The 18774-nt window shown below is 32.9% G+C and overlaps 1 protein-coding gene across 2 annotated transcripts in view; it reads right to left on the bottom strand.

Moving 5' to 3' along the window:
• Positions 1-18774, bottom strand: part of Arhgap15 (Rho GTPase activating protein 15) — a 591921-nt gene that overhangs the window by 466327 nt on the left and 106820 nt on the right. For both annotated transcript variants that reach the window (XM_003478711.3, XM_063259030.1), the window contains exon 6: positions 7200-7289. In XM_003478711.3, the coding sequence (XP_003478759.1) occupies positions 7200-7289 (90 nt within the window). The remainder of the gene's footprint in view (positions 1-7199; positions 7290-18774) is intronic.

The following is an 18774-nucleotide window of genomic DNA, read 5'->3' as shown; positions in this document are numbered from 1 at the left end:
TAAAAGCATTCAATTTTATTTCACCCTGTTTCATCCTTATGGACAAGCTGTAAAGTGTTATATCATTTATTGGCTCCATCTATTATGTATCAGTTTTAGAGATTAATCCATTGTTTTCTTGTGGAGTAGTCTTGTTTTTTATTTAAAAATATACTCAGCATGAAGTAAACACGGCAGATTTCTTTTACAAAAACATAAGTATTTTGAAGTGGATATCAAATATTGATTTCTTAATTTGAATGTTGTCTTGCTCAAATCAAAGTATTATTTTCTTTACTTTCCACAAGAGAACACTCACAAATGGAAACGTAATAACATTTTATGTTTCTCCTTGCACCGCAGCAGTAGTGGTTTCCTCTGCTCAGTTTGGTGAGCACAGTCTGAAGTCCGGGGTTATGTCCCTACGAGGCTAGTTAGCTGCACCCTGGCTAGCTATGTGGACGTGGAGGAACTGCGTGGCTAGTCATAGGAGTCCATAGATGGCAGAGAGACTTGCTCTACCAAAGGCCAAGAAAAAGATTACACTCCAATAGAGGAGGGGACTCACAACATGAGGTCGGTAAATGACCTCAAGATGTTGCGTTTAGCTAGTGTCAGACTAAAATTCCAATTTTATTTTAAATGCCCAGTTCATATCTTTAAGTTCATGCAGCCAACTATTCCAGAAGGTGACATGAGGTGAGCAAGCAGGGATCTAGGTTCACTAGGTCGTATGGCTGCATTCTTCTGCATTAACTTGGGACTAAAATGTATTAACAGGGGTATCATAATCTTTACTACTATTCACATCCATTCTGCTTTGATGCTTGTTCAAAAGGAAATAAATGCAGTAAGGTACCATGATAGTAGTTCATGGAATAATGAAGCTGGGTAAATAAATACATGTCCTTAGTGACCAAAGTTTCAATCTGTTAGCTTCACAGAATAATTCAGGCAATATAAATTTGGCATTCTTTTCTCTGTTTTAATTTCTGATGTCTAGATTACACGTACCATTTTATTATTTATGAGACATTAAGCCTGCAAGAGGATAGCAGTGTCAGGGCTGGGGGTTAGCTCGGCAGCATAAGTGCCTGCCTGGTAAGCGCGAGGTCATGAGTTTGACCCCCGGAACCAAAAAGGAAAAAAAAAAAAAGATAGCAGTTTTCAGGTCATGATTTGAACAAATAAGCATGTGGAGTATGCTTGCCACCCACCTCCTTGTTTTTGTTCCTCCTTTCCCTAGAGATAACCTGCTCCTGTAGTCACACGTAGATACTTGCAGTCAGTTTTATTCCCTGTCCCTAGGTTCTTCTTTGTCAGTCAATCTTAGACACCTCTGATGTTCAGATTCCTGAAGAAGACCCCTAATATAAAACTGTGACTCCTTCATGAAAAACTCTTCTGCATAGCTCCACAAACAAACGTAAAGCCCAGCACAAATAATGCTGCCCTAATATTTCAGAAGGGAAACAAAGTGTAACCATCCTCTCTTCTTCACTACGAGCATAGTTGCTGCACTTGCCTCTAAGATACCTATTACAACTTGCCATTCATAACTTAGTAATAGCATTAAGAGTAAAACGTTCTCCTTATTAACTTGGATATTAATATACAGATTGATTAGACATTTATAATTAATACTATTTAAAATAATAAAATATTTAAAATCATTTGAGTAGGGTTTAAGGATATAGTCTTTGCTCTATATTTTTACATGGTGTATTAAATTTTGGTACATTGATTAGTTCCCAAAGTATTAGAAAGGAGAACTATTCAGAAATTCTGAATTGCATTTTATAGATAACGACACTTCTCATCTCAATTCTTCTAAATTCCACATCAGAATTTTCCCTCAATATATTGTGAGATAATGTGGTTAATCAATGAATGATTACGTCCTATTTTATTTATAGTAAAATCACTCTGTGGTTGCTTTCAAATACACCAAATGATTGTTTCATTTTAACACTAACATAAATGAGAGGCAGTCTCATTGAGCTGAAGTCTATTATTTCTTATTTTCTTGCTGTGACAAACTGTAAGTTAGAGGAGGGACCTACTTTGGTTCTGCATAAAGAACCATAAAACCAAAACCAGAGCACGGGTTCCCAGACTCCTGGGCTGTCTCCACTTTACCTTCTGAATGATAGATGAATATCTAATAGGTAGGTAAAATGATTGAGGACAAGTTGTAAAGCAAAAAACAACTGTATTAGACATTAATGCTTCCCTTGCTCTGCTTTATTTTTAATGCAATTCCTTTTAAGATACTGGGAGTAATTCTCTAAAGTGAAACCAGCTTTTCTTGAAATCTAATGCATGTATGAATGTGAAGAATTACCCTTTTGCATTTAGACTAACTATACACACTGAAAAATGAAAAGGAAAATTGGTAAAAGCTCAGATTTATTTTAAACCACCACTTTTAACATGAGGAAATGGATAAAAGCAAAATACCAGTAGTTTTCTTTCTGGCTTAAAGTAGCTTTTTCCAAGATGCTATTAAATTATCTTCACATTAATAAACTTAAGTAGTACTTAAACATTTTAAGCTAAGATATATTCAGATCAAGAAGAGCAATCAAATTAGTTTTAAATGTAATGCATATCCAGGGAAAATATTACTTGAATATGTTTGATACACATTGCAGCCAGAAGTCTTCATCCAAATTCAGAAAAGTAATACAAGTAATGATGGACTTATTCCAGTCTATATTACTTATAGGAAACAGTCTGCAATTCCGAGATATGTTATATATTAAAAATATTAAATCCTGGAAATTTGGTCATGATATTTGTGGATGTTATAATTGGGTGATGAGGGAGGCAAACAGACTTTCATCTTATTTAATCATTTAATCTTTCTAACACATCAACTGACACTTTCTCAGTGGCCACAATTAATTAATTGATAGAATTGTTCTATTTAAAGCACAAATCATCTACAAAGGAACTCAATGCACATTCATAGGTAAAAATTTTAAATATGTCAGAAAAAAATGAGGGTTTAGTGACCATCTAGCTCTGAAGAAAAGCTAAGGCTTTATAGTACAAGTGATTCAATTATTTTAAATGAATAATTAGCTACTGTCTTATCCCTTATGTGGAAAAAGAGCAAGAAAAACATATTGTAGATTCATATTCTTAATACCAATTCACACCTTGGAAATCATGGAGTACAAGGCCCATATTGTGGAAAACATTTTATACAAGCTCATATGAATGATCAGAATGCCAGTCTTAGCAGTTACAACTTCATTACATAAAAAGTGTCTAAATCATTACAAAAGTGTCTAAATTTAGTAAGTATTGGGCTGAATGTGATATGGACAGAATAAAAAATATTTAAGCATTAAATCAAACTGCAGAATTAATTACAGTGCAACAGGACTCTCTTATATTTAATAAGAGGCACCCCCTTGGAGCTTGGGGAGGGTTTCAGGCGCACACAATTCCTCTGTGTGATGGTGTTGACAAGTCCCCTTCCCTAGCCTTTCAAAAATATTTAACTCAGAGTTGTACATGTAAAGAAGGAAGGGAACCTGAGCAAAAAGTTTCCTTCAAATTGGAAACAAGAAAATATTAAAAGCTAAACAATCACACTTTTTAAGTTATTTTATAACCGTGTTCTCAGCTGAACTTCTGACTGAAAAGATTTGTAAATGCATAACACACCCAGCAAGGAGGATGAGGACTGCGACAGTAGCACTGCTTGGGTAACAGATGCCCCTGACAATACTGCCATCCCTTAACATGGTTTTATTTAGTTATTACAACTATCTCTCTGTAAATGACATTTAGGATTATTTAAGATTATGTTGTAATCCTTTTAATCCTTAGTGCTTTAAATTTCAAGCTAAACACCAAAGAGCAAACTAGCACTTAGCAGGAACGTTTAGAACATGTGATTTGAACATAATTCTTTCTATTCACTCTTTCCCTGATGAAGACCTAGTGCTGCTCTTAAGTTAACTGAGGAAACTCATGTTTCAGTTCATTACAAATCACTCAGTTGCTAAATGTTTTCTCAAGCTACATCAGACTTGTGATAGTCCTTGACAATTATGCTCTCGGCAGAATTAAACAAAAGTTAGTAGCAATGGATATTTACTAATTTAACTTCAAACTGCACTATTCACCATAATTACAAAGTATCTTGCTGGTTGTGTATATGTGTGTAAACACTAACTCTTTTCTCAAAGTCTACATACACACATACATATATGTATATGCAGATATATATATCATAACACATATGCCATATCTGTACATATTATATTATAGAAGTTAACATTATTTTAAAAATATTACTTAGTATTAAATATTATCAATTAGGCCATGGTGTTGAGGACTTAAATACTAAAATTAAAGCTACTCCAGTGTTACCATTTTCCAATCATATAAGATTGACTCTACACCAAAAGTTTAAACGGGCTTTTATGAAGATGAAAACTTTGCTTTTAATACAAAGAGACAACGAACAAGCCAAATATCTAAAGAACATATCCAAATCAATCGAGTAAGTGAAATTTTCCTTTGTGTGTGCGTGTGTGTGTGTGTGTAAGTCATATTGTGTCTCTCTGAGTCTTTCAAATATATCTCAGACGCTCACTGTTTCTTATTTGTTTCTCCATTCATTTTAAATTTGAGCTCTCTGCAGACAGTGTAATTACATGGCATATAAATGCTAATCCATCAAGATTTTAAAAACAGATTTCAAATTTTAACTTATTTCTAATTTTGCTCTTCTTTGATTTTTCTTGAACTAAAAAATCTCAATAGTCATTTGCTATCTGTAATCTATAATTCATAGGCTGAAATTGAACACCACGCCTAATTCAAACTTGTAATTCTAAAGCTATTTCTGAAGTAGCACATCAGCTGAAACAATGATGGTCTTTTTTCGGTCAGGAAGAAACACTTCATTATTCTGTAGGTAATGAAATCCTTGCACACATGCTCAAATACCCAACAATGCTTTAATATGATGTTTTTGAGATATAATCATGTTTATTCTGATCATTTGAGAGTTAGACCAGCTAATGTATCTAATCAAATATTGATGCAAGTCATCTAGATTCATAAATCCTTCCCAATGCCTTTTTGTTAATGGAACTGTAAAAGCTGTTTATATTGTTCCTCTCAAAAGGTTTAGTTCAGAGCATGTACCTACGGATATATATTAGCAAATTTTACTTGAACTCATGTACTTAGGTGTTGAGAAGAGTTCAGCATGACAAAAAAACCTAAGTAAGTAACACACACAAAAAAAATAAAGCATAAATTTAAACTTGATTTTTTCTTTTTTCAAATAAGACCAAAAAAGGAGAATAATTTTTAATATCTTTAGAAACACATTCAGAAACATGGAAAATAGGTGGAAAGTATGAGAGATGGCTTGCAATATTCAGAAAAAATTAGTGTGACAGATACCATTAGATTGACAATTTAAATTTACACACATATATATTATGTAGTCCTGTGAATATTATAGGTAGTTGACTTTTAACCTCATTTGTGTTCTAGTTCAATTTTCATATGGTTTCCAGGAGCAACCGAAAAATAAGAGCCCACTTATAAAAATTTCCATTGTCCAAGAATTGTGCATAAATTTGAACTTCATGTTGTGCTTTACAATTTAAGTCATTAAAAGGTAAACTAACAATACATAGAATGTTAAAACATTTAGCTTATCTGATCATCTGAATAGTCATAGAGACCAGGAATAAAACCACTACATTTTATTATTTATGGAAAAATGTAAGAAACTGGAGAGAAGGATGTATTATAAACTATAGCCACTCACTTTAAAACAAAATTTATTTCTGCAACTTGGTTCTCTGAATCCTATTCTAATCACTCTTGAGCTAGACCCATGATTGCTAAGTGTATTTTGTGGCTTGTTGCTGCTTTCCCTCCCTGCTTCCCTCTTTTTCTCCCTCCATTCTTTCCTGCAGTCTTTCTTCCCTTCCTTCTTTTTTAAAATGTTATTTTTAATTGGGAAATAAATATTACATATATGTTCTCATTTTGTTTCTTGGTAAAACAAAAAATTTTATACCTAGGTAGACTAAAACTTTAATCACAAAAATAATTTCTTTTAGAATATTTACAACTTTTAAAATCTGGCTGGGCTCAAATTATTAAAATATATCCCAATTAGCATCTGAAAAAAAACAACCCCTACTGGAAAGCAGACCGTCCCTTTAATGAGAGGAGGTAGGGGCTATCAGTTGTCTATGCTACTGCAAGACTCAATCCATTAATTTTAGGACAGCATGGGAGAAGAGGAGAACTGATCCTCTCTAAGAGCCAAAACACTCTGAGAATGTATTTAACGTACAAAATCATAGTAATCTGGGTTCTTATACTAGTAAATGACATTAATGCTAAAATAAACCTATATATATATATATATATTTATAACTTTTATTTACACAGGTACACATTTGCAATACATAATAATAACTAATCAGAAGGAGTTGGTACAAATACCTACTAACACAACTCTATATAATTATTGGTTAATTTGGGAATATAAAAGATAAATTTCATATCAAATCGAAAAGCATTCTTCTTTACAGTCTAAAACTATTAATTGCCATTAGAAATCATGCCAAATTATCTTTTTTATTAACATCAAGTTTAAAAAATTAAATTTAATAATTTTCTAAAACATTTCACCTTTGCAATCAATAGAATATGATTATTTATTCATCATATATTTCCCTCAAAATGTAAAACACTAAATATAAAATGATTCAATTTTTATAACTGTTCAGCTTTCTTTCTCCTACTTACTTATACTGGTAAATACAATGACTAGAAATTAGAAATGTTAATTTTTGAAAATAGCTTATAGTAAATGAATGTTAACTTGCATATGATTTAAAGTTGTTCCTTACATCTATTTAAATAAAATATTCTAGGTTAGAACTCCAAACAATTCACAAATACATTGCAAAATTCAACACCTTGTACAAAACTAATCAAGATGCAACGTATATTTTGTGTTTAGATGGCAACCAGTCACCAGGGAAAAACAACAAACAAACCAAAGATTCAACAAGGAAGAGGAGTCAGACTTTCATAATGACCTTCAGACAACTAGTTCCTGCACATGAAAACACCACAAGAAGATAGTCTTATTTTGATTACCCAAGAGAGCTCAGATTTAGAAAGAATGGGAATAAATTGAATATATGTAACATTCTTACCTGAAAGACATTCTTTCTGCTTGATTTTTCTGTGGTCCACTCAATATGTGCTCCACACAAATCCACACTTTCTGGTTTGTGCCCAGTTTTCTGTAAACAAAAGTGAAATATGAATAAAAAGCACACATCATTGGAGATGCATGTCAGAGAAAATAAGAGTTTATTGGGTTAGAAGCTATACATATTTATGATAAAAATAGCCTATCTCTCTTTTTGTTTTTCTTCCAAGGGAAACCTAATTTGTAGGACTTTCTATTTGGAACTTTATACTCTCTGAAATCAGAAGTTTATTTCAAAAAGTATTTCACTAACTATAGGTAATAATAAGAAGTAATTAAAATGTTGCTATGTTGAGATATGCTAATTAGCAATCCTAGGTAATAGAATTTTTTAATGTTTTTTGGTAAGGTAGAATTTTGCTATTCAGTGGAAATGTATACCAAAAGCATTTTAAGTCATATAATTGTTAGACCCAAAAGTAAAAAAAAAAAAAAAAATTATAATGTAATGGGAAAAATTTTTGCACATTATTTACTTTTGAAACTTTAGCATACTTCCTTAGAATATAGCTACATCATTTTAAAATATTGAGCAAGTAAATTACTTAATCTTAAAGTCTCTGCAAGTTTGTGTTTTATAGGTTAACAAATTCAATAAGTATTAACCACGTGCTTTTTTGAGGATCAATTTTGATGCGAGGTTTCATTATGTGATTCAGGCTGGCCTTGAACTCACTTTGGGGCCCAGGCTGGCCTCGCACTCACAGGCATCCTGATTCTTCTGCCTCGGCCTCCTGAGTATTGGGATTACAAGTGTGCAACACTGTGTCCCGTTGTAACCATGTTCCTTTCAGAAACTCATTATTCAGGTTTGAGGACCGGACATGTGAGTGCATTTATAATTTTATTTAATAAACTGAACTTAAACCAAATATATTATGTGTGCTTCTTTTTTACATATAATGTGGATGCTATTGAACAGTTGTTTTATTTAAGTAACACCTAGTAAGAAATTAATAGAAACATTTTAAATATTCCTCAATATTCATATCGAATTAATGTGAATTTTTATAATATTAAGGTTGTACTATTTTAACTTTAAACAAAAGCTTAGTAATTTGGAAACATCATTTATTACTTTTCAAAGCATCAACTTTCAAAGACTTTGCAACTATTTTCATGTGGTCTGATGTATTTTAGATTTTTGTATAAATTTGATAATTTTTCTCATTATTTCTCCATAGAATATTTCAAAACATTACTGTACCAGACTTACAATATTTTTAAGCACTGCTTTCAACAGCAGGAACTTTAGTTTAAACATGAAATCATGACAGTTATAAGAAACCGTCCATGATTATTTTCTAATAATCACTATGTCCAGTTTTATCAGTTTAGTAATTATAATCTGATTAAGCCAGAAATCTCATTTCAAAAGCAAATCGTGACAATTTTAGTTTTTGGTAGCTCAATAGTTAAAAAATCTTATAAAGCCAAACATAAATTCATAATATCAGTGGATAACATACTTTTATTATTTAATAGGAACCTCATGTTAAATCCACAAAAATGAGCTATGTTTCTTAAATAAATTTCAACAGAAAAGATTTCCAGTAGTTCACTCATGCAGTGTAATACTAGTGACTACTATTATGAAAGATATCAAAGTAAAATAATTATGTGCATTTTCAAGTGATCCGTGATGAAGATACATTTTAGAACAAATTATACGATATTCAAAATCAACAACATAATAATTTGGTTATAAAGTGGCTTATCTTTCTCATATGATGCAGGCAGGAGGAAAAGGTAGCAGTATTTTGTATAAGAAGCACTTTGTGTACACTAATGTTTCCCTAAGTGCTTTAAAACTGGGAATTAATTGAATTCTCACAACAGTAACAACACGTAATTCTTATTATCATCATACTACAGGTAAGCAATCATGCCAGGATGATTCTGGTAGCTGAACCTTCCCAAAGCAATTCATACAAAGGGAGGGGCCAGAATTTAAACGGTATGCAGTGTCACTCAAAGTTTATTACTAACCAGCAAACAGTCCTTGAAAACTGAATATGCACTCTAATCATATTCATGCTAAAAGGAATACAGTTTCTGGTTTTCTACACTCCAGGACAGATACACTGCTGTTTCTGACTTCTGCTAAACTGGATCTTACCTTAGGTCCCTTACAACATGTTTACTTGGACTACCTCTCAATCTTTGCATGAATGGCTTCTTGTCCTTCAACTCCCTTTCTGAATGTCCTACAAAAAAAAAAAATGCTCTCTATTCTACTTCTTTTGTTTTCATGCCTTCTAACCAAAATTAACATATATATTTTTTATATACTGTTTATGTTTCACTCGCTAGAATTAAGCTTCCTGAGCTAGGGTCTTGTTTGTCTTTTCTTCTACTGTTTTTCCCCAACATATGGACCAGTATCTGTACATAATCATTGTTCAGTGAATATTTGATGAGTTCATGAATGAAGAAAAAATAAAATGCACTGAGCTTTGTGCCTTGGAAGAAATACGTGGATGTCTTAAAACTGCCAATTTTACAGCAATTTTTTGTATTTTTTAAAGAGTTAAGCTGTCTTTTGTTTGTGATTTGGAAGTATGATATAGATTCACGTACAGATTGAATGTAGGATTTCACATTTAACAGACATTTATGGCATACTTACTATGTGTCAATGATCTAGCCTCTTTCTAGCCTAACTACTGGGACTGAAGATAGAGAAAACAATGATTTTTCTTTTAAGATTCATGTTTTACCAGGTGAGATGGTGCTTGAGTGTAATCCCAGTCCTTGAGCCTCTAAGACAGGAGCATCATGAACTCTATTCTAGAAAAGGCAATTTAAGGGGCTTAGTAAAAAAAAAAAAAAAAAAAGACAGGCATGTAGTTCAGTGCCAAAGACACTGATTTCAAACACAGTACACAAAAATAAAAAAAGAAAACCAAACTAAAATAACAGAGGAACATGCTTAATAGGGACAAGTCTGGAAAGGAACCATCCCAGATATATTTTAAAAATCCCATATTAGCCTTAGATTCAACATAATGTGTTCAGACATTATATGATGGAAAGCTAGAGGAAACCTATAAGTAAACTATAATGTAAGTTTTTGTAGATTCCTCTTTATCTGACTACAGCAATTTCTACATGCTTTTATCAGCATCACAAGCCCAAACCCGTAGTCGTGGCACTTAGCTCCAGTTTCGTACAATCCAAATTTCTTCCATCACGTTTAGTCATCTTGCCATGCTCATTTCTGTGACCGTACTTGCCAGGATCGTGCCCTCTCTCTAACACTCTCTGTAACCCCACACTTCACTTCTGCTTGAATGCAGCAATTTTACTATACTTCTTAACTAATGAACCCCAAGCCTGTTTTTCCTAGAGGTACCTGTTTTTCCTGACAGCTAACCTTTTTAAGTCAGTGCTTTATCCAGTCCATCTGAACATTTCTTATTCCCACACCTTCGCTTGCCACTATCAACCAAATGCCCCACCAAATGCCACAACTGCTCCACCTCCTCCACTGTGTGCCCTAATCTCTTCTAAGGTCTTATTTCACTCACCTGAGCTTTTCTACTCTGTCTTCTCTGGCCTGTCAAAATCTTTCAATTTAACAGTTTGACTTCATTTTCCCTAAGACACAAACCTCACAATATTTCTTCTGGAAAAGCTGTTATCTACATGATTATAACCTAATCCCCCGAAGGGTACTCAGGTTTGGCTTCATAACTCTACAGCCATCCTTTCCAGTTCCATTTTCTCTCATTCTTCCTCATCTTGTTATGCTACACTCACAGCAGTACCCAAAATGAACGTGTTCATAATATCTGTGAACTATTAAAAAACTTATAAACCAGGTGGATAATTATGAGAAACATATCTGAATTAATCCCATGAATTAGTAAATAAAAATAAATAATTCATTAAAGAATAATCATTTAGCAAAGTACAAATATATAGAAAATAGGACACAATATCCATTTATCTTGATTTTGGGAACTGATCTAATGGCATAACTGAAGCAAATAATAAAGATTTGAGCAGAGTTTAGAAATGTGATAGAAACACTAAAGTTGTTAGCATAAAATTAAAGCAAGTAGAATTATTAGTCTCAAGAAGAGAAAACAGAGGTAAATATGGTAGAAGACTGAATAAAAATGACCCTAAGCAGTAGTACTTCATTTTCACAAAACAACAGTAGAAGACATAGGCTGAAAAACAACTTTTTGGACTACAGATTATTTGAAGGGAGAATTCTCACTTTTTAGTGTTAAACACTGAAATAAATAATTCAGAAAAGTTGTAGAATTTATTTGGAAGACAGTCAAGATTTTACTCAAGAAGCCGGAAGTTAAAGAACCCTTTAATAGAAAACGTATTTCTGAATATATAGCTGTAAAACACGAGGAAAAAGTCTGCTAATGAACTGCATGATGCCAGTAGATCACATTTTACATCATTATAAAACCAAACTTTTAAAAATTTGACTAAATATAGATTTAAATCTAAGAACGTATGTATCATATCTTTTCTGGGATAAACTTAAAATAGAAATGACTGAATTTTTAAGCATCTAAAGAGAATTATTTAAGAGCTATTCCTTTTGGAAAAGAAAACATAAAATCTTTGTTGGAGCAATGTGAAGCCATTAAAAACTGATTGGAGTTCTTATCTACTTCTGATTGCTATTATTCTCTTAGTTCATCTTCATCATTTCTCAATAGTAGTTGTTCAATTGTTTCCTATTTAATATTGTTCTCTGATTTAGAGTAAACCTTTGGGCTTAGTTTTCTATTTTTGTGGGATATTTAGGATCCATAATCTTTTAATGTATTTTGAGAAAATATTGAAGACCAGATGCTATTTTGTTTGATAGTAATTTTCATGATGAAGATTGGATGCATTTGTAAGAAACAAATCATTGGGCTACTTATTCTTATTTTCTTATTACTAGATGTGTTTTTGAAAAAGATAAAGCTCAGCTTTTATGAAGTAGGTTATTAGGTTCCATTTTTTTTATTTAGGATTAATTGCTATTCCAGAATATAGACTTAGATTGTCCTTATCATTTTGAAACATGAAACACAAAATCTGTTTAGAGGAATTAAGTTTTATCACATAACTCGTTTTGATTCTGGAAAATCATTTATGGAGGAGGACAAAACTCACTTATAAATTCTCATTTGGGCAAACTGGTTTAAGAAAGAGTGCTGAATGAATACCTGATCTTATTAATGTCTAAAGTATGGCTCCTGTCAACCTAGAAGAGGATACTTTGATTATAAGATGTGGGTTTTATGTATATGAATATAAATGATGTTAATAATAACTGAAATTGTTTCTACAGTGAAATTTCTCAGTATGTAACACAACTGAATCAAGCCAGATTTTCAGAAAAGTAAACATTTGTTAGTGATTTGGAGCTCAAGAATGCTGTGTGCTTTTTTGTTGTTTCTTTAAAGAGAAAGTATTCTTTTTAAGAAAAAAAAAAAAACCTCACTGCCTTTATTTCTGAATCAAGACTTTGACAGGATAAATAAGATAGTTTTTACTTAACCTACTTTTGCTATATGCTAATAGTGTTTTCCATTACATGAAAAGCTAACTTAGTTTTGCAAAATGAACAGTTTGAGCATGTTCTACACATCTCAGGTGCCTCCTCAGAGTTTCTTTAGACAGTATACACCTCGCCAGTGGCCATTACTGATGACCAATCCTTCTTCAGTCATTTGGTCCTACCAATCACCACGGAATGCCAGACCTTCCCTCCAAGCTGCCATAGTTTGATTCCTTCCAACACTTCAGATTTGGCTGAAATTATTTGGCAGGGTGTTTGATCTGAGTTTCTGGTTAACTACCTGAGAAGGCAGCCAAGGTCTATAGTAGGTAAGCAACAGAAGACTCAGGGTGATGAGCTTAAACCACAAAGAAACAAGAAAGGAGAATGAATGTGGCAGATAAATTATTTCCTTCCCTCCCTAACACAGAATACTAGAAGTTTTCTTCAGACAGTATATCAGTATCTTCTTTCCAAGATGACTAGTGCATATGCCCAATAATCCTATTTCCCTGAATCTCTCTGTATTCTTAACCTCTGTACTTTATTGCTCCACTTAGTAGTAGCAACAACAATACATACAATTAAGATTTATTGTGTTTTCTACATGCTAAGAATATTAAATCAATTTTGTCAATGACAGCTGTATGAGGTAGGTATTTAGATTACCCCACATTGCAGTTGAGGTACCAAAGGAATACAGCAGCAAAAAAAATGTAAATCTGATATTTCTGGTCTGGATAAACTAACCTAAAAATTCCTGCATCTATCTAGTTTGTTATATTGCTTCTAGGTGCTGTTTAATTCCATGGTGGATTTTTAACACAGACTAAATATGTATATTCTGTAAATTTAAAAATGCACTGTAGAGGAAAGGTCCATTTTTATCTTAGAGAAATGCAAGCTTTAAAACAGATTCATTACATTGACCAAAATGATAAACCACAGAGAGTCAAGCTTCATAATTAAAGTAGTTTTCTGAGAGAGCCTAAGGTAAGGTTTATTGAGAGACAGTAAGCTATTATCCATTTATTAGGCATCCTATCAATTCATAGATTTTTTGTTTATTAAAAATTATGTAAGATACAAAATTTATTGTGGTTAATGGCCAAATAAGAGAAAATTATAACCAGAGAACATGGCTTCATTTACAGTAACATCGATTACTGGATTTTATTTTTTCCTTACAAAGTTTCTGTTAATAGTACACTGGACTTCATTTTCCACTTTTTTTCTTCCTTCATTACTATTTCTTTCTGTTGTACTCCAGATTGTGAACTATAACTTTTTTCTAATTATCTAATGTATGTATGATGAGGACATATAATGATACAATCTGTATCTCTAGCAATGAACTGCAGCCATATAATCATGCTCATTTTGCAAGAGCAGTATAATTATGGGAATTAAAATAGTGAAAAGAGACTAAATGCCTACCTTACACTATGGGTGGCATATTATTGTTGTTCTTCCATTTTTTTCAGATTTTCTTGAACAGGGCAGTGGTGGTGAACCTATATCACATGTACCACAGTGGGCATGCAGAGCCCTCTCTGTACACAGGAGCTAAATCACCCACTGTCATACCAGCAGCCAAGAACTTAGGTTTAATTGCAGTATCGACACTGCAAAAATGAGTCCTTTTTTGTTTGCAGTTTGGGTATTTGCAGTTTGTGTCTCTAAAAGGTTCACTATCATGAGTATAGGGGTTCAATCCAAATTACACAAGGGCAAAATGTTTGCGCATTCATTTTGTACAGTGTTTTCTAAGTCATGACTAACTTTCTGATTGAAACTTTTCTAAAATTTTTTCTAAATAGCATCATTTTGTGCTCACAAATACGTTAAAGTCATACTCCAGTGAATGGAACTAGGGGAGTTACATTATGCCATGATTTTTTTTTTTTTTTTTTGAAACTGGCAACCAAACTTACAACCTCACACTTGTTAGGCAGGCAATTAGGCCACAGCTAAGCCTTCAGCCCGTGGTGTTACATTCTGTAATTAATACTTGTGTTCATTATTCATATTGAAATTAAACAATATTAAAAAGAGTAAACAAATTACCTTAATGAGGACTTTTATACTATTCCTTTTATGTTGTCAAGGTTATAACTAAATAAGGAGCGTGGTAAATTAGAAAATTTTTCTGTTTTTAAAATTTTTCTGTTTTTGAACTCATAGAAAAAAATGAATGATGATTACTAGCAGATGGGGTCAAAGATCAAGGAGATGTTGGGAAAAGAGTAGAAAATTTCAATTAGACAGGAGAAAGATGGTTCTGGGGCCCATTGTATACCATACAACTATTGTTCATGTATACTGAAACACTGCTAACAGTAGAATTTAAAAGTACTAGACACTTGTGTTAGACATGTTACTTTGATTTAATCATCCCTCAATGCATACATATACCAAACATCATTCTGTATCTCATAAATAATTTAAAATTAGAATTTTTCAGTTGTTGGCTACTATTTGGTAGCCAACTAAATACTAAATACTAAATAATATAATACCAAATGTAATACTATAATACTAAAAGTAGTATTATAAGATAAAATTTAAAAGTCATAAAAATAAGGCCCAGGTATACAGTCAACATTTAGGTTTTATACTTCCAAAAGAGAGAACTATTACCTAAACTGTTTATCCTGCTTTAAATGCATATCAAAAGTGATTCTGAGTTTTCTGGACAGTATGTCATGAATATAATAGAAATAGTGGATCTGACCTGTATAGCTGATGAGAAAGACAGTTGTTTGGTCTGATTCTTAGTGGATGTGGACACAAAAGAAATTTCTCAATATAGAAAGATTTTACCCAGTGGGGTTTTTTTTATTTATATATTTAGTTAGTTAGTATGACACTGGAGATCTTTAGAAGCCACATGAATATCTTTTCAGATTTGCAACTGATACTTCTTTGATGAGCTCATATAGCTATATCCTTGAAATGGTATACTTTTCTCTTTAGATAATTTGCTCTGCTTGTTCTTTTTGCATCATAACTTCTTTAGAAATGACAAAATATCAGAAGTCATGAAAAAATAATTTTTAATGAAAAGTTATCCTGTGATTCACTAAATACATTGACAAACTTAGGTACTTTGGCAGTTTTTCTATAAATAAGAGCTCAGACCTTACTGTTATCTGTTTGCACAGATTTTAAGAACATGCCTCTGAAAACTGAGTCTGTCTTAATTAAAAGATGTTTAATATCTGCTAACAAAAGGATCCCACATTGCCTACAGAATAAAATCATTTTTTCACAATTCTATTGAGATCATTCAAGAGTCAGTTACATGCTAACTTTTTATTCAAATTAGAGCCCTTACTCTTCCATAAGACTGTATCTCAAATGGTTGTGAAACACCTCCTATCTTAAGCATTGCTCTAAACCATCTTCTAGAAGAATCACAAAACAATCTGGTGTTGGGAGCCACTGAAACTGGAAATTGAACACTTGTGCAGGTCTGTGGCAGGGCCAGGGCATGCTGATCCAACTCAAAAACAAAAAGATGCCTCAAAGGGCAAGATAAGGTCACAACTGAGGACACCTGGCCCCACTGCAACTTACTAGAGTCTGTAGCTTCAGGCTTTTCACTCCTGTAGTGAAATGCAACATGGAGACCTTTTCCTAAAATACTTCTCCTAAATTAACATAAGATAGTTCTTCTAAAGTAAACATAATCTGTGATTTGGGAAAGTCTCTGAACCTGCCCCAGGATCCTTTTAGTTTCTTGCATTTAACACTCCAATCCCTTCCTTGTTTGAAAACTAAATATACGTGGGCCACCTGGAGACATTCCTTGTCTTAGCACCCAGAGTTTTGAACTCTGCAGACTGCTTGTCTCATTTATTTAAGCCTTTGCCATACACTCATTTCGGCGATTTGGGGTCCCCAGTAGTCTAGACTGGAGCATATACACTCTAGGCCTCAGGAAAACACCATTAAAATGTTTTCAACACTAGGAGTAGTACATATCCAGTGAACTGCGAAGGTGAAAGATACAGAGGACTGAGGAAAATATAAGACAGATAATAGGAGAAAGAGAGAAAATTTTTTTCAAAAGAGAAAGGAACCAAGGGATGAAGAGTGGAGAGAAAAAGAAGGAAAGGGGATGAAAAAAATAATCAAGATGTGTTATGTACACCTGCTGATTCACAAGAGGACTGTAACCAGTGTGTACTGTAAATATGTACTAACAAAAATTCTAAATATGTATTTGTGTGTGTATAACTGAGGAATTAATTCTCTATATTTTATCATTGCTTACACTCATTTCTATATAAAATGTATTTTTCAGTATTATTCCACCAAAATTCCATGCATCTCTTAAAAAATACGGCCAAACATTTACATTCTCCATAAATATAGTTAGGCTTTCTAGCTGAAGAAACTACTTTTGTCTCGAGTTGTCATATGCTAATCCAAGCCTCTGTTAATTTTAGGGCAAATATCAATGTCCAGGTTTTCATTATAATTACTCCTCAGTTCAAGGACATACTCTTTATTTGGCTCTAGATCCTAAACAGAATAGTCTGTATCTTAGTGTTTTTACATCTTTTAGAAAATCTATTATAGTGGCTTACAAGTAGAAATAGCTCAATAATACATGCAGAATGAATAAATGACTCTGATATGTAGTTTGAACATTATTTGTAACACTAATTTCTGTGAGAAGCGACCATCTATTTCCAAATCTATTATTCTACAGCATATTCTCTTATGCTTTTGTCATTTTAGTCATGGTTTACTTTAATAAACTCACCTATGCTTATATCTCTCTTACTTTGAGAGCAGGGATATTATTTGTCTATGCGTCTTGGGTTTCATGACACCTCGTAGGAGTTAATTATTCATTGAATAAACAAGAAAATATATGCTCTCAATTAAAGAAACTCATCCCCTTCCAGCAATCCATCAAAGGATTTTGTCTAACCAAGAATGCAAATTTCCAGTGTTCCATGCATAGGGTTAGGAGTCTATTCCACAAACCAAGCAGAAATTTTAAATCATAAAACGTAAGAGGTACCTATGAGACGAGTGACAACTGAAATGCCAGAGTCAATCAAAATACATCGTTGACACTCACAAAAATAGGTGTATATGAAAAATATGAGGCCTATGCCTCATGAGACAAATTAACCTAAAAAATGATTTTTTAGGATTTGTCTAGCACCAGATGAAGCAACAACGTGGGTGCTTTTGAGGCACAAATTTTACTTCTAAACCAAGTAAGATGCAGTCTCAGTCCAGGAAGAATTAGTTTTTTCTCTAGGTTTAGATCTAGATAAGCTTATTACTTGTGACTCATTATATTGGATCAGATTGCTGTTCCGTATATACTTGTTAGGAAAAAAACTGACATAGGTTATTATAGGATGAAGATGCTTGGAGAATACCAGCATGACTTTTTAAAGATTTGCCCTTGGCAGCAAACCTCAGTCCATGGTACTCTTCTTGAGACTTTGCTTTTATCCAATCTTCCAAATGAACAAAAAACTAATTTCTCTTTGTAGCACACAGCCTCTGCCCATTGTCAGCCATTGCTTCTGTTTGCTCATTTCTCTGAGTTACTGGCCCACAAGTTTCTACAGAGTGAATGTATACCTATCCTTCAAGGTTCATGTCAAATCTTTCACAGAGGTGAGCATTCCTTTCTTAAAATCTTAAAAAACAAAATCTCTATTATATTTCTTGTTTCATCTCATCCAATTTTTTGGCAAGGATTGTATAAGGCAAGGACTATATCTCATCTATATCTTCATCCCTTACATGTAGCCCTAACGAGCAAGCTGTTCATTGTAGAATTTCAATACATATTCTTATGAAGTATTTACCTCCAAAGCTTATATAAATAGCACAAACTTGATTAACCAAATGCATACTTAAATTACAATAAGGTAGACTGTAATGAGAACTTAAGTTATTTGGATCAACTTTCCCACTGAAAACAATGAAAAATGCTAGATAAAAGTTTTCTTTA

The sequence above is a fragment of the Cavia porcellus genome, unplaced genomic scaffold (genome assembly GCF_034190915.1).
Source record: "Cavia porcellus strain 051 isolate PalLab524CR breed Dunkin Hartley unplaced genomic scaffold, mCavPor4.1 scaffold_12, whole genome shotgun sequence".
Taxonomy (NCBI): Eukaryota; Metazoa; Chordata; class Mammalia; order Rodentia; family Caviidae; genus Cavia; species Cavia porcellus.
Note: the sequence above shows the minus strand (reverse complement) of the source record. Positions and strands in the feature narration are given on the sequence as shown.